General features: G+C 44.0%; 1 protein-coding gene across 1 annotated transcript in view; it reads right to left on the bottom strand.

Annotated features, from left to right (window-relative positions):
- ZC3H12B (zinc finger CCCH-type containing 12B) overlaps positions 1 to 27,317 on the bottom strand; it is a 67,150-nt gene that overhangs the window by 2,662 nt on the left and 37,171 nt on the right. Inside the window, exons 2-5 of the mRNA XM_075260579.1 lie at positions 3,212 to 4,029; positions 1,363 to 1,502; positions 797 to 1,031; positions 83 to 189 (exon numbers count right to left, since the gene is read on the bottom strand). Of these exons, the coding sequence (XP_075116680.1) occupies positions 83 to 189; positions 797 to 1,031; positions 1,363 to 1,502; positions 3,212 to 3,861 (1,132 nt within the window). The 5' untranslated portion in view covers positions 3,862 to 4,029. The remainder of the gene's footprint in view (positions 1 to 82; positions 190 to 796; positions 1,032 to 1,362; positions 1,503 to 3,211; positions 4,030 to 27,317) is intronic.

Genomic DNA, 27,317 nt, shown 5'->3' with positions numbered 1-27,317 from the left:
AGCATGTTGTGTCTTCAGTTTCTATCGTCATCATTCCCCACACAATAAGAAGATTATATAAGGTGAGGTAGCTTCTGCTTACCGTATGGACAAGGTTGTTTCTTATGTTCCGGTACAACAGGCTTTTTACGCAGGAAATTTTCCAAGCTAGGTCCATGCCTTCCAAGAGGATCATCGGGGGGCATAAACCTGGAAACAAAGTGAATTTCGTCAGAAAACAATTAGGGAGTTTTACATAGTATAAGTAAATACGGTTCTTAAAGGGGTATTCCAGTATTGCACCCCAGTTATGACAAGAAGATATGGGGTAACTTGTTATAACTGGGATACCCCTTTAACTGATGGATCTGCCTTATGTTGTGCTCAGATTTGTCTTTTACATTATAAATAAACAGCAGACACATTCCATATTGTTTGGCACTGCCAATGCTATGCTCACATCTGCAAAACAGTGGACACCAACAGTGCCTGGCAGACCCTATTGACTAGAACGGGATCCGTCAGGGGTCTCTTTTAAACTGAAACAAGTTTGCAGCACTTTTTCATCCACCAATATTGTTGGTCACTGCCATGAAGTTTACAGAGACTCCAGCAAAGAAGTGAATCCAGCCTGCCTAAGTTTTTTGTTGCATTGAGATTGTTTTCAATGTTTTTTCCTAACAAAAAGCATACTACAAAAAACCACAAAGGTGTGAACAGAGTCCGGAACCTGAACTCTCTTTGTACTTGATCACATGAACCATTAGCAAGCACCTATTTGCTATTAGATGTGTAATATTACATTTCACACACTTACTTGTCATTGACAAATGAATACATAAGAAGTCTTTCCTCAATAAATTTCTTCCACTCAGGTTTTTCATTCTGGAGGTCTCTGTAGTTGTCATTGGACACAATGATACCATCAGAATCAAAGGCCAGCTTCACTATAAAGCGGTCATCGTAGCAAACCACTCTGCGGCCCTGCACCCTGCGGGATGGAGTAAAGACCAAAATCTTCTCTTTTTCCAATTTCCTGAGAATCTCTTGATCTAAGGGAAAAAAAAGTACCATACACATATGTATCACCAACCTCATGACATGGAACTACTGAGCAAGGTTTGGAGGTTACAACTTCTTCTCAATGGTTCCCAAGTATAATAGTCAAATAAAACTTCTCCAAGACCATACACCATCTCCTATGACACGTCACACGGTAACCATATTGGGGTATTAAAGGAAAGCGTTTAAAAGGGGGTCTGTCATTGTTGTGTCAGCGATATTTCAGCGACAGTAGCTTGGAGTCACAAGTGGTAAATGATTCAGGTGACCCCATCTATCTAAATGGCTTATTTTATGCAGAGATCTAGTAAGTGGATTTACCGGTGATGGGGGCATCAGGTCGAGACTGTTCTTTTCTCCATGCAGGCACAAACACAGTAATATCCTTATGTCCTTTCTCAAGAAACCATTCCACAGCCAGTTGTATCCCTCGACAAGAAAAGACTTCTTTATTGCCATGGCTGAAATGAGAAAAGAAGGGAAAAATATAAGATACAAAGATCAAGATACTTTATTAAAATAGTTCTTTAGTGATTGTGAATAGAGATGAGCGAGTAGTGAAATATTCGAGATTTGATATTCGTTTCCAGTAGAGCCTCAGTATTCCACTACTCGATCGAATATCAAATCCCATTATAGTCTATGGGAAAAAAATTCCGGGTTCAGGGGAGACCACTATTAGGAGCGTCACCAAGTCCATGAGTAGCAGGAGGAGAGTGTTTAGGAGGAGCGCTGTGCAGTTAAAGCGCACGGACCCCAGAGACTATAACGGGTCTGTGTGGTTTAACTGCACAGCACTTGCAGTTGCGCTGATATTCCGTTCGGGGGGAAGTCCTCCTTACGGATGGGAGGCAAGCGCTAATTTGAACCAGCCCTTACTCGTCCTGCAGTGTATAGCATTTGGCCAATCAACGCTGGTTCTGCCGGAGGCTCGACTGTGAGGAGGCGGAGTCTAAGATTGGATCACAATGGAGACTGCTGTGGCCCGATCTTAGACTCCGCCTTCTCACAGATGAGCCTCCGGCAGAACCAGCGTTGATTGGCTGAATGCTGTACACTGGCCAATCAACGCTGGTCATTACATTCCTATGAGAAAACATGCTCCCTCGTAACATCACGCTGCCAGCTCCCCTGAATAGCAAAGAAGAGCCTGCTGAAGAACCAGCATTGGCCGAATGCTATACACTGTACAAGTATTTCGAATACCGTAGTATTCTATCAAATACCTACTCGATCAAATACTACTCGCTCATCTCTAATTGTGATCTTTTGAGTGAAAATTACAGAACGCCCCTTACAAACCAATGATAAGCTAACATAGATTATATTGGTTAGATATATTGGAGCAAGTCCAGAGAAGAACAACCAAAATGGTGGAAGGTCTGCAAACCATGTCCTATGAGGAGCGGCTAAAAGAACTGGGATTGTTTAGTTTGCAGAAGAGAAGGCTGAGGGGAGATTTAATAGCAGTCTACAAATATCTGAGAGGTAGTCACAGTGCAGAGGGATCTCCCCTATTCTCATTAGCACAAGGAAGTACAAGAAGCAATGGGATGAAACGAAAGGGAAAGAGATACAGATTAGACATTAGGAAAAACTTTCTGACAGTGAGGGGAGTGAGAGAGTGGAATAGGCTGCCACGGGAGGTGGTGGGCGCTCCATCAATGGAAATCTTCAAGCGGAATCTGGAGAAACATATAGCTGGGATGATTTAGGAAAACCTGCACTCGCAGGGGGTTGGACCCGATGGCCCTTGAGGTCCCTTCCAACTCTACCAAAAAAGTTAAAAAAAAAAGTTAAAAAGTTAAAAGTTAAAAAGTTAGATTGTCTCATGATAGACAACCCTTGTGGCTATTGGGGATGAGCGTCTTTATGGCACTCCTTGTGTGTACTATGGTGTGTGTGCACTGTAGGATGCAGATTATTACACCCCTGAAGAAGGATTTGTAGGGAGGATACTTTGGGAACAGGAATTCTTTTTGTCAGATTCCAACAAAATCTAATAGAGAAAAAAGAAAAACTCTGCATGAAATCAGAAGCCTAAGGAAATACAGCAGCGCCCCATAAACTTCTAGGAGCGCCGTATTATAGTTTTGTACAGCTCAGATGTTGCAGTAAGACAGTCATGGGTATGAGCACATACAGTGCTAAATAGAAGGCAGAAACCAACCTCATGGCCACATTACTTCCATCAATGACAATGGGTCTGAGGTTGTCTGTGTTGTCAACAACTTCATCTTCCAAGGATAATTCAGGACTTGCAATTTCTTTGGTGCAGGGGCCCCTGGGTACAAGGCTGTTGGTGACGACGTCTCCGCCGCTCTGCGCTTCACAATCTCCCTTATTTCCCAGTCTCACCAGCTCGGCCAGGATATCATTGATCAGAGCTTCTGCACCCAGCTTGTTGAGGACAGCTTGGATTTGTTCCCCACTGTATCCCAGCTTTAGGGCAAAGTCCATCTTGGCCTGATACTCCTTGTCCAGGTTACTTTTAGTATCTTCCAGCTTTGCTTGCTGCTCGGGCACAACTTGAATGCTGCTCTGTGAGAAGCTGGGACGATCCAGACACGGTGATCTACAAAGCTGTCTGTGGGGCTTACTTGCAATGTCCATCCCTTGAAAAAGTGTATTAACATAATTCCCAATGCCGCTCCGGCCTCCTTGCTGTTCCGCTTCACTCTCTGAGCTGGTCCATTCATCAGATTCGCTGCAGTCTCCAAGGTCTTGTGAGTAGTCCATCTCATTTGCAGCCGCCCTATCTTCTTTGGACGGCCTCTTCTTTTCCATTTCCAGTTTTCTGACCATGGACCAGGCCGTCATCACGTTTCGCAGACGACCAGAGATCTTCAAGCTCTTCTCTTTCACTTAATACTTTTTAGATAATGTGTCATTTATGGCATCTTCAGGGATGTGCGACACCACTCTCAGCTTAGGGATGGAAGTTTCTTGTAAGGTATGTTCTGAAACAGCCAGAGAAAGAGTATATTCCTGCGGAGGAGAATAAAGAAGATTGATATCTGTAGCACTGTAATGGCAAGTTACACAATGAAGAACAAGCTCATGACAAAGCAAAACCTACAATTCTAACAACATTGGGAAGGCTCATTGTTTATGCAATAACACTGTAAGGGTGCATTCAGACTACGTAACGCCGGGCGTGTATGAGAGCCGTACACGCCGGCATTACGGCAGACTGCCAAACACTTCCCATTCACTTCAATGGGAGCGCTCGTAAACGCCGCTGTTACGAGCGCTCCCATTGAAGTGAATGGGAAGTGTTCGGCAGTCTGCCGTAATGCCGGCGTGTACGGCTCTCATACACGCCCGGCGTTACGTAGTCTGAATGCACCCTTAAGGCCCGCTTCACATCTGTATTCGGTTTTCCGTTTGGGGACCTCCCAAATGGAAACCTATAGGCATAAAAAAAAAGTAGTTACCTGGGAAACCCGCTGACCCTATAATGGGGTCTGTGTGGTTTCCACTCGGTATCTGCACGAAACATGTGAAGAGAAAAGTCCTGCAAGCAACACTTTTCTCTCTGCATATTTTGTGCGGAAACCACACGGACCGACCCCATTATAATCTATGGGGTCTGCGGATTTCTGTTTTGTAACTTATTTCCAAAATTTTATAAAGATTGAAAAATAAAGATCTTCTTTGCAATGTCTCCATGCTCCACAATCGCTATGTCGCCATAGGCATCAGAAGACGCACCTACGTAAACACACATGTAAGCACCGGTACGGCTATGTAGCAGGTCTTAGACATACGCTCGGCTGACTTGTCCTCTTCACTCCAGAAAATCTTAAAAACAGACGTCAATGTCATTGTTTTGGTGAGCCGCCTCGGATAAGAAACCCTTGACATTCTCTGCCATGATCTCATACAAGAGATGTTATTGGAACGAGGCTTGGGCTTTCTCATTTGGCCATTAACCACTTGGCAATAACATGCTGCGATCCATTATCGCTTACCCAAGATTCAGCCTCTAAACACTTAAAGGACTCTTCAATACTTCAATTACAATAATAAAGCAGAGTAAAGGAAACAGGAAGGAATCGTGACATCATATCCAGCCCACGGCCACTTATTCTACAATGGCAGCGTCTTGTTACTGCCCGGGGCTAGGATCGGTGATACATCACACAGTACACATGTAGGGGCTACTGAAGGGCACACTGCCATGTCTGGACAGGATTTTACATTTCACCCCTCTGTTTTTCAGCCGCAATAACCTTCTCATTGAAGTGGCTGTACCAGGGGGCTGTTTCTGTACCAGGGGGCTGGTTTCTGTACCAGGGGGCTGTTTCTGTACCAGGGGGCTGTTTCTGTACCAGGGGGCTGGTTTCTGTACCAGGGGGCTGTTTCTGTACCAGGGGTCTGGTTTCTGTACCAGGGGGCTGTTTCTGTACCAGGGGGCTGTTTCTGTACCAGGGGGCTGTTTCTGTACTAGGGGGCTGGTTTCTGTACCAGGGGGCTGTTTCTGCACCAGGGGGCTGTTTCTGTACCAGGGGGCTGTTTCTGCACCAGGGGGCTGTTTCTGTACCAGGGGGCTGTTTCTGCACCAGGGGGCTGGTTTCTGTACCAGGGGGCTGTTTCTGTACCAGGGGGCTGTTTCTGTACCAGGGGGCTGTTTCTGCACCAGGGGGCTGTTTCTGTACCAGGGGGCTGTTTCTGTACCAGGGGGCTGTTTCTGTACCAGGGGGCTGTTTCTGTACCAGGGGGCTGGTTTCTGTACCAGGGGGCTGGTTTCTGTACCAGGGGGCTGGTTTCTGTACCAGGGGGCTGTTTCTGCACCAGGGGGCTGTTTCTGTACCAGGGGGCTGGTTTCTGTACCAGGGGGCTGTTTCTGTACCAGGGGGCTGGTTTCTGTACCAGGGGGCTGTTTCTGTACCAGGGGGCTGTTTCTGCACCAGGGGGCTGTTTCTGTACCAGGGGGCTGGTTTCTATTTAGGCATTTTTTTTTCTAATACTATGTTACAATTTATACTATATTGGCACAATCCTGTATATGAGAATACATTGTTCTGTGTGTCATTGTAACATCGGTGAATTCTAGGTCTGGTCCCTGTACTGTGACTGTAAAGCACTGTGCACCGCTGTATCCATCCCATGACCACAGACTGTCCATCCCATGACCACGGACTGCCTATCCCATGACCACAGACTGCCCATCCCATGACCACGGACTGCCCATCCCATGACCACGGACTGCCCATCCCATGACCACGGACTGCCCATCCCATGACCACGGACTGCCCATCCCATGACCACGGACTGCCCATCCCATGACCACGGACTGCCCATCCCATGACCACGGACTGCCCATCCCATGACCACGGACTGCCCATCCCATGACCACGGACTGCCCATCCCATGACCACGGACTGCACATCCCATAACCACGGACTGCACATCCCATGACCACGGACTGCACATCCCATGACCACGGACTGCCCATCCCATGACCACGGACTGCCCATCCCATGACCACGGACTGCCCATCCCATGACCACGGACTGCCCATCCCATGACCATGGACTGATTTTTATCCCCCGGAAGCAAACAAATAAACCCACCATGAGGAATTGGTCCAGAAAGTATTTTGTAACATTGCATAACTTTTTATTATACCAGTAGTAACATTTATTTGCTAAAACGGGACAACCCCTTTAAAAATAATGCAAAAAGACATTGTGGTTAACCCCACTAATAAAAAGGGCCCTAAGAAGCAAAATCTCAAAAACCTTAGAGACTACAATCCTGTGACAAAAACATCAAAGTTTTTTTAAATTCCCTTTTCTAACAAATTCCCTTTCACCCCACACAGAGTATGTAAGGTCATATGTATGTCATAAGTATGTAAGGCCATAGAGAAACCGACCCTACAGAACGTGAGATCTAATGGAGTCAGAAAGTCACGTCACAGTGAGGTTTCTTTTTTGGGAGTTCCCATGAGGAAATAAACGACATCTGATTTTTTTTATTTTTTTTTTTGGTCCCAGGTCTCACTTCCATATCTAGTTATGTTATATTCATAGGTGTCACATGTGTAAGTCACAGACGCTGGGCAAGCGGGTCAAACTAGATAAGACAGCGGAAGATTAAAGGAAGCAAAAACACATCCAAAATAAAAGATAGAAAATTAACAACAACAAAAAAAGTATGGGGTTTGTGTTGACCTCCTGCTAATATTATAATCCTACTAATCCTCCTACTAATATTATAATCCTACTAATCCTTCTACTAATATTATAATCCTACTAATCCTCCTACTATTATTATAATCCTACTAATCCTCCTACTAATATTATAAATTCCTACTAATCCTATCCTACTAATATTATAATCCTACTAATCCTCCTACTAATATTATAATCCTACTAATCCTATCCTATCCTACTAATATTATAATCCTACTAATCCTCCTACTAATATTATAAATTCCTACTATCCTACTAATCCTATCCTATCCTACTAATATTATAATCCTACTAATCCTCCTACTAATATTATAAATTCCGACTATCCTACTAATCCTATCCTACTAATATTATAATCCTACTAATCCTCCTACTATTATAAATTCCTACTATCCTACTAATCCTATCCTATCCTACTAATATTATAATCCTACTAATCCTCCTACTAATATTATAAATTCCTACTAATCCTATCCTACTAATATTATAATCCTACTAATCCTCCTACTAATATTATAATCCTACTAATCCTATCCTATCCTACTAATATTATAATCCTACTAATCCTCCTACTAATATTATAAATTCCTACTATCCTACTAATCCTATCCTATCCTACTAATATTATAATCCTACTAATCCTCCTACTAATATTATAAATTCCGACTATCCTACTAATCCTATCCTACTAATATTATAATCCTACTAATCCTCCTACTATTATAAATTCCTACTATCCTACTAATCCTATCCTATCCTACTAATATTATAATCCTACTAATCCTCCTACTAATATTATAATCCTACTAATCCTATCCTATCCTACTAATATTATAATCCTACTAATCCTCCTACTAATATTATAAATTCCGACTATCCTACTAATCCTATCCTATCCTACTAATATTATAATCCTACTAATCCTCCTACTAATATTATAAATTCCTACTATCCTACTAATCCTATCCTATCCTACTAATATTATAATCCTACTAATCCTCCTACTAATATTATAATCCTACTAATCCTATCCTATCCTACTAATATTATAATCCTACTAATCCTCCTACTAATATTATAAATTCCTACTATCCTACTAATCCTATCCTATCCTACTAATATTATAATCCTACTAATCCTCCTACTAATATTATAATCCTACTAATCCTATCCTATCCTACTAATATTATAATCCTACTAATCCTCCTACTAATATTATAATCCTACTATCCTACTAATCCTATCCTATTAATATTATAATCCTACTAATCCTCCTACTAATATTATAAATTCCTACTATCCTACTAATCCTATCCTATCGTACTAATATTATAATCCTACTAATCCTCCTACTAATATTATAATCCTCCTATCCTATCCTACTAATATTATAATCCTACTAATCCTCCTACTAATATTATAAATTCCTACTATCCTACTAATCCTATCCTATCCTACTAATATTATAATCCTACTAATACTCCTACTAATATTATAATCCTACTAATCCTATCCTATCCTACTAATATTATAATCCTACTAATCCTCCTACTAATATTATAATCCTACTAATCCTATCCTATCCTACTAATATTATAATCCTACTAATCCTCCTACTAATATTATAAATTCCTACTAACCTACTAATCCTATCCTACTAATATTATAATCCTACTAATCCTCCTACTAATATTATAATCCTACTAATCCTATCCTACTAATATTATAATCCTACTAATCTTCCTACTAATATTATAAATTCCTACTATCCTACTAATCCTATCCTATCCTACTAATATTATATTCCTACTAATCCTCCTACTAATATTATAATCCTACTATCCTACTAATCCTATCCTATCCTACTAATATTATAATCCTACTAATCCTCCTACTAATATTATAAATTCCTACTATCCTACTAATCCTATCTTATCCTACTAATATTATAATCCTACTAATCCTCCTACTAATATTATAAATTCCTACTATCCTACTAATCCTATCCTACTAATATTATAATCCTACTAATCCTTCTACTAATATTATAATCGTACTAATCCTATCCTATCCTACTAATATTATAATCCTACTAATCCTCCTACTAATATTATAATCCTACTATCCTACTAATCCTATCCTACTAATATTATAATCCTACTAATCCTCCTACTAATATTATAATCCTACTATCCTACTAATCCTATCTTATCCTACTAATATTATAATCCTACTAATCCTCCTACTAATATTATAATCCTACTAATCCTATCCTATCCTACTAATATTATAATCCTACTAATCCTCCTACTAATATTATAAATTCCTACTATCCTACTAATCCTATCCTACTATTATAATCCTACTAATCCTCCTACTAATATTATAATCCTACTATCCTACTAATCCTATCCTATCCTACTAATATTATAATCCTACTAATCCTCCTACTAATATTATAAATTCCTACTATCCTACTAATCCTATCCTATCCTAATATTATAAATGGATGTTTGTTCCTCAATCACGCAAAAACGGCTGAACGGATTTGCATGAAATTGGCCACATACATAGATTGTACCCTGGACTGAAACATAGGCTACTTTTTAGCCTGGTAAAACACATGGCTTCACGACCGCTATCAACGATTTAAAGGGGTAGTCCCATCACAAGGCTCCTATCTATACTGCTTGTTAATGTGGATGTAAGACTTTTCCTAAATACATTGCTTCAGCAAAACTGCTTGGTTTGTCCACTATCTTACTTTATGTATCTGCTGCTCTGAGGGAGGAGGGGCTAAGTGCACGGGAGCAAGCCTGTGTTTCTAGCTATTCCTGTGTCTGCACCACATGACCTAGGTCCTGCTGTCAGATAGGGGAGAGGAGCTGCTTTCATTTCTGAACTCGTCTTCTGTTCTCCCAGTTATCAGGCTAGCTAATACAATTGTGTTCATTATGGCGGAGACCGGCAGTGTCTGTACGTAACACAGAATGGAGTTGCTGCTGCCCTCACGCTATGGTGTGGGCGGAGATATATATATATATATATATATATATATATATATATATATATATATATACACACACACACACACACATACATGCACGATTGTATCGGGCACTGTGGTAGCCGCTCACAATGGAGTGTCATGGAAGGTCAGGAGAGTGCAGCACATGCAGGCTGTGTGTGGGCAAGAGGAGTTGTATGGGGGGTTCAGTTTGTGTGCATAAGACAGTGGAATGTGGTGTTTGGCCTCTGATGGAGGGGGGGGGGGTGAACTGTGGCAGACGTCAGCAACAGCCGTTCAGCCCTTTCCAGCACAAAAGCTGCTCACACATTGACAGAAGACAACCCCTGTAATCCAAATTGACTGATGTAGCAGAGCTGAGGCAGCATTGTAGCACGGCTTACTTTGCTCTCCATAGGGATGTACATACCGCTGGGTCTGCTGCGCATATTCACATTATGTAGCAGAGCCGAAATGCGGGCACCGGCTGTTCTACACCACGCATTTTGCCAAATATAGGCGGATCACCAACAACAACAACAACAACCCACAGACGTAGTCGCGGGAAGAGGCTAGTATTAAATATCTGCTTATATTGTATTATAAAATGTTAGGGGTATTTAATAAGTAAAATGGTTCAGAATTATGGGGTAATTTGTGCCATAAAAAACTTATATGAAAGGGGTGTGGCTTAATGGGAGCTGGCCTAACCTGCACCACTGTGAACCAAAAAATGTGCCAAATTTTGGCATTTTCTTAAGTATCATATAAGGTTGTAAAGAAAGTTTTAAAGTGGATCACTTAAAGTTTGTCAGAAGAAAATCGTGCCCGGGCTCCGCCATCTGATCTAGATAACTGCCCCCAAGTCCCCATGTACATGACAAGTGTGCATCCAACATGGGGCTGACTTTGCAGAAACATATACTCTGAGTAGTATCCAATTGTATATTGTGATGAACTTAACTCCATATGGACTTCTGATCCAATACAATGACACGGCCCATCGGACGGTGCACAGGGACATGTGAATGGAGCCAAATCTCCACTAGGGTCTAGCACTTACAGTCATCTGCCCCACAGGTTCTATTACTTATTGGTGACTCTTTTCCTCCATCCTTTTGCTTATGGGGCAATGACAATGATTAATAATTGACTTCCCATAGCAGGGAGAATCATTCCTATCGTAGAGACTATTGTTTCAGGTATGTCCTGCGTCCGGCCAATCTCACAGACTGAATATTGTAATGTGCTCCAATGTGTCTCCATACTGACAGGTGTCTGACTCACGGCAAGGTGTCTGCCATGGACTGAGTCACAGGTTTCCTTTATTGACTTGGTTGTGTAACATAGTAACTGTAGTTTAGGATTTGGCGGTGCTTTTCTGCATTTACTTCCTGCCTACTATCAGTTTCCCTGTATATACCTATATACCTATAGTATATACCTAAAACACGCAGCTTTTAAACAGGACATAACAAAATATTTCAGGCAACCTCAAGCAGAAGTCCCCAAAATCAGATTTGTGCTATGGACTGGCCAGAGGTATCTGTGCCAATTACCCCGGGGTGCGTGAATGGGGTGATAAAGAACATTTCCTGGAGGACTGCGCATTTAACCCTTTGCCCCAGCAGCAATTTTTTTTGTTTTTCAATTTATTTATTTATTTTTTACTCCCTGCGTATTGTGTGCAGGACAGATCTGCGATTGCTGACCATTCAGGGTTTCTGTTCCCCAGTCTGCTTTAAAAATGTATTTTTTGGGCACATACGCAGCAGGCCCCATTTTAGCCTATGGGGTCCAAACTAACCGTTTTTTTAAGTGCATTGGGTGTCCATTCTTTGGATCCCCAAGCGGACCCAAAAATCGGAAACCCCACACAGGTGTGAACCTAGCAATAGTGCTAGTGCTTAATATTCCATACTATGTACTGAAAAGCAAAAAAGACTTTAAAAAAATCAGAAAGGGGGGAATTTAGGAAAAAAATAAAACATATTTGCAGCATTCTCTTATGGGTTTTGTTAATACAGCGTCCACTGTCCGCGCTTATTTTTATTTGTGTTCTAGGGAAAGAGGGACGACTGGAACTTCTCTGTATATACGTTTGGAAACAGCAAACTAAGGGAATGTGATCAGACCCAGCAGTTGTGGCACCCACTCTGCCCTGACATCTGCCGTACTATTGAGATGTATGTCAGGAAGGGGTTAAATAACCCATGGTCTACAAACTATGAACAGGTCACTATTTCACTCTCATACAAATGATATACAAAAGAAAAACACTAAAAGCCTCCACCACAGCGCCAAGTATAAACCACAGCGCCAAGTATAAACCACAGCGCCAAGTATAAACCACAGCGCCAAATATAAACCACAGCGCCAAGTATAAACCACAGCGCCAAGTATAAACCACAGCGCCAAGTATAAACCACAGCGCCAAGTATAAACCACAGCTCCAAGTATAAACCACAGCTCCAAGTATAAACCACAGCGCCAAGTATAAACCACAGCGCCAAGTATAAACCACAGCGCCAAGTATAAACCACAGCGCCAAGTATAAACCACAGCGCCAAGGATAAACCACAGCTCCAAATATAAACCACAGCGCCAAATATAAACCACAGCGCCAAGTATAAACCACAGCGCCAAGTATAAACCACAGCTCCAAGTATAAACCACGGCGCCAAGGATAAACCACAGCTCCAAATATAAACCACAGCTCCAAATATAAACCACAGCGCCAAATATAAACCACAGCGCCAAATATAAACCACAGCGCCAAGTATAGACCACAGCGCCAAGTATAGACCACAGCGCCAAGTATAGACCACAGCGCCAAATATAAACCACAGCGCCAAATATAAACCACAGCGCCAAATATAAACCACAGCAACAAGTATAAACCACAGCGCCAAGTATAAACCACAGCGCCAAGCCTCAACCACAGCACCAAGTATAAACCACAGCTCCAAGCCTCAACCACAGCGCCAAGCCTCAAACATAGCGCCAAGTATAAACCACAGCGCCAAGTATAAACCACAGCGCCAAGCCTCAACCACAGCACCAAGCCTCAACCACAGCGCCAAGCATAAACCACAGCGCCAAGCATAAACCACAGCGCCAAGTATAAACCACAGCGCCAAGGCCTCAACCACAGCGCCAGGCCTCAACCACAGTGCCAAGTATAAACCACAGCGCCAAGCCTCAACCACAGCGCCAAGTATAAACCACAGCGCCAAGTATAAACCACAGCGCCAAGTATAAACCACAGCGCCAAGTATAAACCACAGCGCCAAGGCCTCCACCACAGCGCCAAGTATAAACCACAGCGCCAAGTATAAACCACAGTGCCAAGTATAAACCACAGCGCCAAGTATAAACCACAGCGCCAAGGATAAACCACAGCGCCAAGGATAAACCACAGCGCCAAGTATAAACCACAGCGCCAAGTATAAACCACAGCGCCAAGTATAAACCACAGCGCCAAGTATAAACCACAGCGCCAAGTATAAACCACAGCGCCAAGTATAAACCACAGCGCCAAGTATAAACCACAGCGCCAAGTATAAACCACAGCGCCAAGTATAAACCACAGAGCCAAGTATAAACCACAGCGCCAAGTATAAACCACAGCGCCAAGTATAAACCACAGCGCCAAGTATAAACCACAGCGCCAAGTATAAACCACAGCGCCAAGTATAAACCACAGAGCCAAGTATAAACCACAGCGCCAAGTATAAACCACAGCGCCAAGTATAAACCACAGCTCCAAGTATAAACCACAGCGCCAAGTATAAACCACAGTGCCAAGGCCTCCACCACAGCGCCAAGTATAAACCACAGTGCCAAGTATAAACCACAGCGCCAAGTATAAACCACAGCGCCAAGTATAAACCACAGCGCCAAGCCTCAACCACAGCGCCAAGGCCTCCACCACAGCGCCAAGGCCTCCACCACAGCGCCAAGCCTCAACCACAGCGCCAAGCCTCAACCACAGCGCCAAGGATAAACCACAGCGCCAAGTATAAACCACAGTGCCAAGGATAAACCACAGCGCCAAGGCCTCCACCACAGTGCCACTTCTAGATCCCTATTTGTTTGCTACGGGTGTGTTCACCATAGCTAACCTGCTGATGTGATACATGATGTGGTTGCAGCCATAAGTTGGCTTTGTAACAATACTTATTTTACTGATTTTTTTTATCTCAATGAAAATTTCCCATTGGCAATAAAAAGAAAGTAGTTCACAAACAGAACAGCCAAAGAATGCAGCAGCCGCATAAGCCATAGTGTAATCGTGGGATCAATGGCAACTACATGTTGGAGGGGTTTAGGGCTGAAAATCCTTATAACAATATGTGGTGCTAGTCTATAAAACTCTGAATATTGAGTCCAGTTTCCTGAAATCAGTCTATGTATATAAGGAAGTGAAAAACAAAAATACAGCAATAAAACAGGCGAGACCTTGTGCCCTACACCATTAAAATCGGATTGTTTAACAAGAGCTAAGAGTATAACACACTAAGAAGAAAAATGGGGGGGGGGGGGTCTGAGGGAAAGTAAAATAGACTGAAGGGAATGGCGGGAGAAAGTCTCTGATCCTATACTAGGCACATAAAGACCTGGGTATCAGGTAATCACGCTGTGGAGTCCTCAAATTCATGAAACGCGGGCCGACACATGGAAATGCTCTATCCTTGTCCGTTATTATAAAATAATGCAAAACAAATGGACATCAAAGACAGAGGAGACAGAGGACTGGCCTACAAACTCCACAATCCTGGTTCTTAGATGGCCAAAGAACCTCATAGAACCTGGACAGAAAATGGGAATCATTTGTTCTTTACCTTCCTTCTATGAAAACCTTGATAGATCGCACTTTCATCACCTATCTGGCTGACCCTTTAATATTTGTAAAGGCGTTCCTCTCGGATCTCTCACGTCTTAAGATAAGGCATACGTTCCTGTTCGCTGTCAGTCCAACGTCCGGTGTCTCAGGGATCAGAACCCAAATACCCCCGGGTAGCCCATATGAATGGAGTGGTGGTGTGTGCCCTAACCTTACACAAGTCTTACGTGATACAAGTTGCGCCCACTCATTCCTCCTGTTTGCATGAATAAGGAAGTTTTGTACTTTAAAGCATTTTCTATTCTTGGGCTTTCCTCGGGCCTGTCGTCATTATGCTCGTACTTTGTTTACTTCTCTTATTATGGATACTGTATTCTTTACCACATACACTGAATGTTCATTGTGGTTTTAAGAGCTTATTCAGACTGGTTTACAATGTGGGAGATCAGCAAGTCTCACTTCATTACACCAGAATAGACCACATGGAAACAGGTCAGGTTTTACAGAAGTATACTCGTGTAACAGTAGTCAGACTTTCTTATCACATGCTTTACTTCTGTCATAAACCCATGAGCATTCGGGTAGCTTCACATTACTATTACTTAATGTCCGTTGCTCTGATCCGACACAGACATTAAATAACAGGTCAGCTATTTAGGCACCATTCCAATTGATGGACCTAAGACGGATGTCCATCAGTTCTACCAACCGACTGCTCTAAAAATGTGCGGTATATTAACAGCCATTAATGTGCATTATGATAGGTGTCTTTTTTTTCTTCTTTAATGGACCCCACCACAGAGGACTTCCAATGGTAGTGTGAACGCCCCTTAAACAAGACAGAAGACGGTGGTTGTAATGTGAGTCAATGAGACCGGACACAGACGAAGAGCGCTCCACTTCGCTGCATTACTCTGCCACCGTTAATGTCTGTTGCTGTATGATAACACACCTGGCAGCACAGTTATAGCAAAAGCTGAAAATGTTGCAGCCCCTTTATTCTCTGCATTGGTGAGAGCTCACACCGGGAAACTTGGTCCATGTGTGCACTGGATTTATTGGTCCTATCGGGAAAGGGACTCCTAGAATAATAGTTATGTATCCTGCGCCCAGCGACATACCGTCCAGGAATATCATCACTATGGGACAGTATGTTGCTGTGAAAGGCAGAGACTCCTGGTATTCTAGATAACTATACTGATAGGAGTCCCCTCCTGACATGATGTTTATACCAAGACACATAACGCGGTCATGTGACTGCGGAGTAATTCACGTGAGAAGTCACTGATGGCAGAATGAACCAGCCTTACCCTTTAACCAATCAAACTGCAGGATTTTATGGCTTTCAGGAAGAATCCCATTACAGAGGTCCCCAAATATTAAAATTTGAACAAAACATGGCAATGCAAAAACTTACAAATCTATTGGTTTTCAGGGATTTTACACATCTATTCAAGTCCTTGTGGTTTGGGGGTATGTTGGAGCTCCAGGACTGAACTCCAAACTAAAGTTCCTACAATCGCTTGAACCTCCATATTGTTATGTGCAGTACTGATAGTGCAAGGAAAGAAAATCCAGGAAAAGCCCTTTAATTTGTTTTCAAAATTGGTTCCAAAGCCCCAAAAAGTCACCTAAAAAGTTAAAGATCAACTTTCCTCCAGATGGATGGGTTTCCCCATCGGACACGTTTACACTACATCCTCAGGACAGGCCATAAATGTGTGGTAGATATGGGTTCCACCTTTGGGACTTGCATCCATCTCAAGAATGGGGATCTCAGCAGAGATCCTTCCGGTCGTGTGACTTATATATAAGTAATCGGAGGGTCTGGGTGTTGAACCCCCACCAATCTGATACCAATAACCTCAACTGTGATCTCCAAAAACCTCATTAAATATAGATATTATGTTACAGCGGCCAATGTACAAAGATTCATTTCTACAGTAACAAAATCTGATTTTCTGTCTCTGACACCTTTCTATAAACCTCTAGGATTATTCTAAATGCAATAACATGATCTGTAACGTAACCTAAAACTATTGGTAAGAATGTCAGCAATACTCAAAATACACCGACCAAAACGACTAAATAGATCCTGGAAACCACCAAAGAGTTCACAGAGCAAAAGCTGCAGCAAAGTCCTTATTCCTTACATTACCTTGTGATACCGGGCTACTGAGAGCAGAATATTCACCCATCAAAGCTACACAATTATACTTAGAGGACGTCTCCAACCGTCGCTTATAGACAGATGTGTAATCTCTGGTACATGATGGCAGCCATACTGCGGTCACTAGGATGTCAGGGGTCACACACAGCCCAGTATACAGCCTGTGCCCCCACTATATACTATATACATAGAGACAGATGTGTAATCTCTGGTACATGATGGCAGCCATACTGTGTGGTCACTAGGATGTCAGGGGTCACACACAGCCCAGTATACAGCCTGTGCCCCCACTATATACTATATACATAGACAGATGTGTAATCTCTGGTACATGATGGCAGCCATACTGCGGTCACTAGGATGTCAGGGGTCACACACAGCCCAGTATACAGCCTGTGCTCTCACTATATACTATATACATAGACAGATGTGTAATCTCTGGTACATGATGGCAGCCATACTGTGTGGTCACTAGGATGTCAGGGGTCACACACAGCCCAGTATACAGCCTGTGCCCCCACTATATACTATATACATAGAGACAGATGTGTAATCTCTGGTACATGATGGCAGCCATACTGTGTGGTCACTAGGATGTCAGGGGTCACACACAGCCCAGTATACAGCCTGTGCCCCCACTATATACTATATACATAGACAGATGTGTAATCTCTGGTACATGATGGCAGCCATACTGCGGTCACTAGGATGTCAGGGGTCACACACAGCCCAGTATACAGCCTGTGCCCCCACTATATACTATATACATAGAGACAGATGTGTAATCTCTGGTACATGATGGCAGCCATACTGTGTGGTCACTAGGATGTCAGGGGTCACACACAGCCCAGTATACAGCCTGTGCTCTCACTATATACTATATACATAGACAGATGTGTAATCTCTGGTACATGATGGCAGCCATACTGTGTGGTCACTAGGATGTCAGGGGTCACACACAGCCCAGTATACAGCCTGTGCCCTCACTATATACTATATACATAGACAGATGTGTAATCTCTGGTACATGATGGCAGCCATACTGTGTGGTCACTAGGATGTCAGGGGTCACACACAGCCCAGTATACAGCCTGTGCCCCCACTATATACTATATACATAGACAGATGTGTAATCTCTGGTACATGATGGCAGCCATATTGTGTGGTCACTAGGATGTCAGGGGTCACACACAGCCCAGTATACAGCCTGTGCCCTCACTATATACTATATACATAGACAGATGTGTAATCTCTGGTACATGATGGCAGCCATACTGTGTGGTCACTAGGATGTCAGGGGTCACACACAGCCCAGTATACAGCCTGTGCCCTCACTATATACTATATACATAGACAGATGTGTAATCTCTGGTACATGATGGCAGCCATACTGCGGTCACTAGGATGTCAGGGGTCACACACAGCCCAGTATACAGTCTGTGCCCTCACTATATACTATATACATAGACAGATGTGTAATCTCTGGTACATGATGGCAGCCATACTGTGTGGTCACTAGGATGTCAGGGGTCACACACAGCCCAGTATACAGCCTGTGCCCCCACTATATACTATATACATAGACAGATGTGTAATCTCTGGTACATGATGGCAGCCATACTGCGGTCACTAGGATGTCAGGGGTCACACACAGCCCAGTATACAGCCTGTGCCCCCACTATATACTATATACATAGAGACAGATGTGTAATCTCTGGTACATGATGGCAGCCATACTGTGTGGTCACTAGGATGTCAGGGGTCACACACAGCCCAGTATACAGCCTGTGCCCCCACTATATACTATATACATAGACAGATGTGTAATCTCTGGTACATGATGGCAGCCATACTGTGTGGTCACTAGGATGTCAGGGGTCACACACAGCCCAGTATACAGCCTGTGCCCCCACTATATACTATATACATAGACAGATGTGTAATCTCTGGTACATGATGGCAGCCATACTGTGTGGTCACTAGGATGTCAGGGGTCACACACAGCTCAGTATACAGCCTGTGCCCCCACTATATACTATATACATAAACAGATGTGTAATCTCTGGTACATGATGGCAGCCATACTGCGGTCACTAGGATGTCAGGGGTCACACACAGCTCAGTATACAGCCTGTGCCCTCACTATATACTATATACATAGAGACAGATGTGTAATCTCTGGTACATGATGGCAGCCATACTGTGTGGTCACTAGGATGTCAGGGGTCACACACAGCCCAGTATACAGCCTGTGCCCTCACTATATACTATATACATAGAGACAGATGTGTAATCTCTGGTACATGATGGCAGCCATACTGTGTGGTCACTAGGATGTCAGGGGTCACACACAGCCCAGTATACAGCCTGTGCCCTCACTATATACTATATACATAGAGACAGATGTGTAATCTCTGGTACATGATGGCAGCCATACTGTGTGGTCACTAGGATGTCAGGGGTCACACACAGCCCAGTATACAGCCTGTGCCCTCACTATATACTATATACATAGAGACAGATGTGTAATCTCTGGTACATGATGGCAGCCATATTGTGTGGTCACTAGAATGTCAGGGGTCACACACAGCCCAGTATACAGCCTGTGCCCCCACTATATACTATATACATAGACAGATGTGTAATCTCTGGTACATGATGGCAGCCATACTGTGTGGTCACTAGGATGTCAGGGGTCACACACAGCCCAGTATACAGCCTGTGCCCCCACTATATACTATATACATAGACAGATGTGTAATCTCTGGTACATGATGGCAGCCATACTGTGCGGTCACTAGGATGTCAGGGGTCACACACAGCCCAGTATACAGCCTGTGCCCTCACTATATACTATATACATAGACAGATGTGTAATCTCTGGTACATGATGGCAGCCATACTGTGTGGTCACTAGGATGTCAGGGGTCACACACAGCTCAGTATACAGCCTGTGCCCTCACTATATACTATATACATAGAGACAGATGTGTAATCTCTGGTACATGATGGCAGCCATACTGTGTGGTCACTAGGATGTCAGGGGTCACACACAGCTCAGTATACAGCCTGTGCCCCCACTATATACTATATACATAGACAGATGTGTAATCTCTGGTACATGATGGCAGCCATACTGTGTGGTCACTAGGATGTCAGGGGTCACACACAGCTCAGTATACAGCCTGTGCCCCCACTATATACTATATACATAAACAGATGTGTAATCTCTGGTACATGATGGCAGCCATACTGCGGTCACTAGGATGTCAGGGGTCACACACAGCTCAGTATACAGCCTGTGCCCTCACTATATACTATATACATAGAGACAGATGTGTAATCTCTGGTACATGATGGCAGCCATACTGTGTGGTCACTAGGATGTCAGGGGTCACACACAGCCCAGTATACAGCCTGTGCCCTCACTATATACTATATACATAGACAGATGTGTAATCTCTGGTACATGATGGCAGCCATACTGTGTGGTCACTAGGATGTCAGGGGTCACACACAGCCCAGTATACAGCCTGTGCCCTCACTATATACTATATACATAGACAGATGTGTAATCTCTGGTACATGATGGCAGCCATACTGTGTGGTCACTAGGATGTCAGGGGTCACACACAGCCCAGTATACAGCCTGTGCCCCCACTATATACTATATACATAGACAGATGTGTAATCTCTGGTACATGATGGCAGCCATACTGTGTGGTCACTAGGATGTCAGGGGTCACACACAGCTCAGTATACAGCCTGTGCCCTCACTATATACTATATACATAGACAGATGTGTAATCTCTGGTACATGATGGCAGCCATACTGTGTGGTCACTAGGATGTCAGGGGTCACACACAGCCCAGTATACAGCCTGTGCTCCCACTATATACTATATACATAGACAGATGTGTAATCTCTGGTACATGATGGCAGCCATACTGTGTGGTCACTAGGATGTCAGGGGTCACACACAGCCCAGTATACAGCCTGTGCCCCCACTATATACTATATACATAGAGACAGATGTGTAATCTCTGGTACATGATGGCAGCCATATTGTGTGGTCACTAGAATGTCAGGGGTCACACACAGCCCAGTATACAGCCTGTGCCCCCACTATATACTATATACATAGACAGATGTGTAATCTCTGGTACATGATGGCAGCCATACTGTGTGGTCACTAGGATGTCAGGGGTCACACACAGCCCAGTATACAGCCTGTGCCCCCACTATATACTATATACATAGACAGATGTGTAATCTCTGGTACATGATGGCAGCCATACTGTGCGGTCACTAGGATGTCAGGGGTCACACACAGCCCAGTATACAGCCTGTGCCCTCACTATATACTATATACATAGACAGATGTGTAATCTCTGGTACATGATGGCAGCCATACTGTGTGGTCACTAGGATGTCAGGGGTCACACACAGCCCAGTATACAGCCTGTGCCCTCACTATATACTATATACATAGACAGATGTGTAATCTCTGGTACATGATGGCAGCCATACTGTGTGGTCACTAGGATGTCAGGGGTCACACACAGCCCAGTATACAGCCTGTGCCCTCACTATATACTATATACATAGACAGATGTGTAATCTCTGGTACATGATGGCAGCCATACTGTGGTCACTAGGATGTCAGGGGTCACACACAGCCCAGTATACAGCCTGTGCTCCCACTATATACTATATACATAGAGACAGATGTGTAATCTCTGGTACATGATGGCAGCCATACTGTGTGGTCACTAGGATGTCAGGGGTCACACACAGCCCAGTATACAGCCTGTGCCCCCACTATATACTATATACATAGAGACAGATGTGTAATCTCTGGTACATGATGGCAGCCATACTGTGTGGTCACTAGGATGTCAGGGGTCACACACAGCCCAGTATACAGCCTGTGCCCTCACTATATACTATATACATAGACAGATGTGTAATCTCTGGTACATGATGGCAGCCATACTGTGGTCACTAGGATGTCAGGGGTCACACACAGCCCAGTATACAGCCTGTGCTCCCACTATATACTATATACATAGAGACAGATGTGTAATCTCTGGTACATGATGGCAGCCATACTGTGCGGTCACTAGGATGTCAGGGGTCACACACATCCCAGTATACAGCCTGTGCCCCCACTATATACTATATACATAGACAGATGTGTAATCTCTGGTACATGATGGCAGCCATACTGTGTGGTCACTAGGATGTCAGGGGTCACACACAGCCCAGTATACAGCCTGTGCCCTCACTATATACTATATACATAGAGACAGATGTGTAATCTCTGGTACATGATGGCAGCCATACTGTGTGGTCACTAGGATGTCAGGGGTCACACACAGCCCAGTATACAGCCTGTGCCCCCACTATATACTATATACATAAACAGATGTGTAATCTCTGGTACATGATGGCAGCCATACTGTGTGGTCACTAGGATGTCAGGGGTCACACACAGCTCAGTATACAGCCTGTGCCCTCACTATATACTATATACATAGAGACAGATGTGTAATCTCTGGTACATGATGGCAGCCATACTGCGGTCACTAGGATGTCAGGGGTCACACACAGCCCAGTATACAGCCTGTGCCCCCACTATATACTATATACATAGACAGATGTGTAATCTCTGGTACATGATGGCAGCCATACTGTGTGGTCACTAGGATGTCAGGGGTCACACACAGCTCAGTATACAGCCTGTGCCCTCACTATATACTATATACATAGACAGATGTGTAATCTCTGGTACATGATGGCAGCCATACTGTGTGGTCACTAGGATGTCAGGGGTCACACACAGCCCAGTATACAGCCTGTGCCCTCACTATATACTATATACATAGACAGATGTGTAATCTCTGGTACATGATGGCAGCCATACTGTGTGGTCACTAGGATGTCAGGGGTCACACACAGCCCAGTATACAGCCTGTGCCCTCACTATATACTATATACATAGACAGATGTGTAATCTCTGGTACATGATGGCAGCCATACTGTGTGGTCACTAGGATGTCAGGGGTCACACACAGCCCAGTATACAGCCTGTGCCCTCACTATATACTATATACATAGAGACAGATGTGTAATCTCTGGTACATGATGGCAGCCATACTGTGTGGTCACTAGGATGTCAGGGGTCACACACAGCCCAGTATACAGCCTGTGCTCCCACTATATACTATATACATAGAGACAGATGTGTAATCTCTGGTACATGATGGCAGCCATACTGTGTGGTCACTAGGATGTCAGGGGTCACACACAGCTCAGTATACAGCCTGTGCCCCCACTATATACTATATACATAGACAGATGTGTAATCTCTGGTACATGATGGCAGCCATACTGTGTGGTCACTAGAATGTCAGGGGTCACACACAGCCCAGTATACAGCCTGTGCCCCCACTATATACTATATACATAGACAGATGTGTAATCTCTGGTACATGATGGCAGCCATACTGTGTGGTCACTAGGATGTCAGGGGTCACACACAGCCCAGTATACAGCCTGTGCCCCCACTATATACTATATACATAGACAGATGTGTAATCTCTGGTACATGATGGCAGCCATACTGTGTGGTCACTAGGATGTCAGGGGTCACACACAGCCCAGTATACAGCCTGTGCCCTCCACTATATACTATATACATAGACAGATGTGTAATCTCTGGTACATGATGGCAGCCATACTGTGGTCACTAGGATGTCAGGGGTCACACACACAGCCTCAGTATACAGCCTGTGCCCTCACTATATACTATATACATAGAGACAGATGTGTAATCTCTGGTACATGATGGCAGCCATACTGGTGTGGTCACTAGGATGTCAGAGTCACACACAGCCCAGTATACAGCCTGTGCCCCCACTATATACTATATACATAGAGACAGATGTGTAATCTCTGGTACATGATGGCAGCCATACTGCGGTCACTAGGATGTCAGGGGTCACACACAGCCCAGTATACAGCCTGTGCCCCCACTATATACTATATACATAGAGACAGATGTGTAATCTCTGGTACATGATGGCAGCCATACTGTGTGGTCACTAGGATGTCAGGGGTCACACACAGCCCAGTATACAGCCTGTGCCCTCACTATATACTATATACATAGACAGATGTGTAATCTCTGGTACATGATGGCAGCCATACTGTGTGGTCACTAGGATGTCAGGGGTCACACACAGCCCAGTATACAGCCTGTGCCCTCACTATATACTATATACATAGACAGATGTGTAATCTCTGGTACATGATGGCAGCCATACTGCGGTCACTAGGATGTCAGGGGTCACACACAGCTCAGTATACAGCCTGTGCCCTCACTATATACTATATACATAGAGACAGATGTTTAATCTCTGGTACATGATGGCAGCCATACTGTGTGGTCACTAGGATGTCAGGGGTCACACACAGCCCAGTATACAGCCTGTGCCCTCACTATATACTATATACATAGACAGATGTGTAATCTCTGGTACATGATGGCAGCCATACTGTGTGGTCACTAGGATGTCAGGGGTCACACACAGCTCAGTATACAGCCTGTGCCCCCACTATATACTATATACATAGACAGATGTGTAATCTCTGGTACATGATGGCAGCCATACTGTGTGGTCACTAGGATGTCAGGGGTCACACACAGCCCAGTATACAGCCTGTGCCCTCACTATATACTATATACATAGAGACAGATGTGTAATCTCTGGTACATGATGGCAGCCATACTGTGTGGTCACTAGGATGTCAGGGGTCACACACAGCCCAGTATACAGCCTGTGCCCTCACTATATACTATATACATAGACAGATGTGTAATCTCTGGTACATGATGGCAGCCATACTGTGTGGTCACTAGGATGTCAGGGGTCACACACAGCCCAGTATACAGCCTGTGCTCCTACTATATACTATATACATAGACAGATGTGTAATCTCTGGTACATGATGGCAGCCATACTGTGTGGTCACTAGGATGTCAGGGGTCACACACAGCTCAGTATACAGCCTGTGCCCTCACTATATACATAGAGACAGATGTGTAATCTCTGGTACATGATGGCAGCCATACTGTGTGGTCACTAGGATGTCAGGGGTCACACACAGCCCAGTATACAGCCTGTGCCCTCACTATATACTATATACATAGACAGATGTGTAATCTCTGGTACATGATGGCAGCCATACTGTGTGGTCACTAGGATGTCAGGGGTCACACACAGCCCAGTATACAGCCTGTGCCCCTCACTATATACTATATACATAGAGACAGATGTGTAATCTCTGGTACATGATGGCAGCCATACTGTGTGGTCACTAGGATGTCAGGGGTCACACACAGCCCAGTATACAGCCTGTGCCCTCACTATATACTATATACATAGAGACAGATGTGTAATCTCTGGTACATGATGGCAGCCATACTGTGTGGTCACTAGGATGTCAGGGGTCACACACAGCCCAGTATACAGCCTGTGCCCTCACTATATACTATATACATAGACAGATGTGTAATCTCTGGTACATGATGGCAGCCATACTGTGTGGTCACTAGGATGTCAGGGGTCACACACAGCCCAGTATACAGCCTGTGCCCTCACTATATACTATATACATAGAGACAGATGTGTAATCTCTGGTACATGATGGCAGCCATACTGTGTGGTCACTAGGATGTCAGGGGTCACACACAGCCCAGTATACAGCCTGTGCCCTCACTATATACTATATACATAGACAGATGTGTAATCTCTGGTACATGATGGCAGCCATACTGTGTGGTCACTAGGATGTCAGGGGTCACACACAGCCCAGTATACAGCCTGTGCCCTCACTATATACTATATACATAGAGACAGATGTGTAATCTCTGGTACATGATGGCAGCCATACTGTGTGGTCACTAGGATGTCAGGGGTCACACACAGCCAGTATACAGCCTGTGCCCTCACTATATACTATATACATAGACAGATGTGTAATCTCTGGTACATGATGGCAGCCATACTGTGTGGTCACTAGGATGTCAGGGGTCACACACAGCCCAGTATACAGCCTGTGCCCTCACTATATACTATATACATAGAAATATACTATATACATAGACAGATGTGTAATCTCTGGTACATGATGGCAGCCATACTGTGTGGTCACTAGGATGTCAGGGGTCACACACAGCTCAGTATACAGCCTGTGCCCTCACTATATACTATATACATAGAGTCAGATGTGTAATCTCTGCTACATGATGGCAGCCATACTGTGTGGTCACTAGGATGTCAGGGGTCACACACAGCTCAGTATACAGCCTGTGCCCTCACTATATACTATATACATAGAGTCAGATGTGTAATCTCTGGTACATGATGGCAGCCATACTGTGTGGTCACTAGGATGTCAGGGGTCACACACAGCCCAGTATACAGCCTGTGCTCCCACTATATACTATATACATAGACAGATGTGTAATCTCTGGTACATGATGGCAGCCATACTGTGTGGTCACTAGGATGTCAGGGGTCACACACAGCTCAGTATACAGCCTGTGCCCCCACTATATACTATATACATAGACAGATGTGTAATCTCTGGTACATGATGGCAGCCATACTGTGTGGTCACTAGGATGTCAGGGGTCACACACAGCTCAGTATACAGCCTGTGCCCTCACTATATACTATATACATAGACAGATGTGTAATCTCTGGTACATGATGGCAGCCATACTGTGTGGTCACTAGGATGTCAGGGGTCACACACAGCCCAGTATACAGCCTGTGCCCCCCACTATATACTATATACATAGACAGATGTGTAATCTCTGGTACATGATGGCAGCCCATACTGTGTGGTCACTAGGATGTCAGGGGTCACACACAGCCCAGTATACAGCCTGTGCCCTCACTATATACTATATACATAGACAGATGTGTAATCTCTGGTACATGATGGCAGCCATACTGTGTGGTCACTAGGATGTCAGA

This window comes from Leptodactylus fuscus, chromosome 11 (genome assembly GCF_031893055.1).
Source record: "Leptodactylus fuscus isolate aLepFus1 chromosome 11, aLepFus1.hap2, whole genome shotgun sequence".
NCBI classification, from domain to species: Eukaryota; Metazoa; Chordata; class Amphibia; order Anura; family Leptodactylidae; genus Leptodactylus; species Leptodactylus fuscus.
Note: the sequence above shows the minus strand (reverse complement) of the source record. Positions and strands in the feature narration are given on the sequence as shown.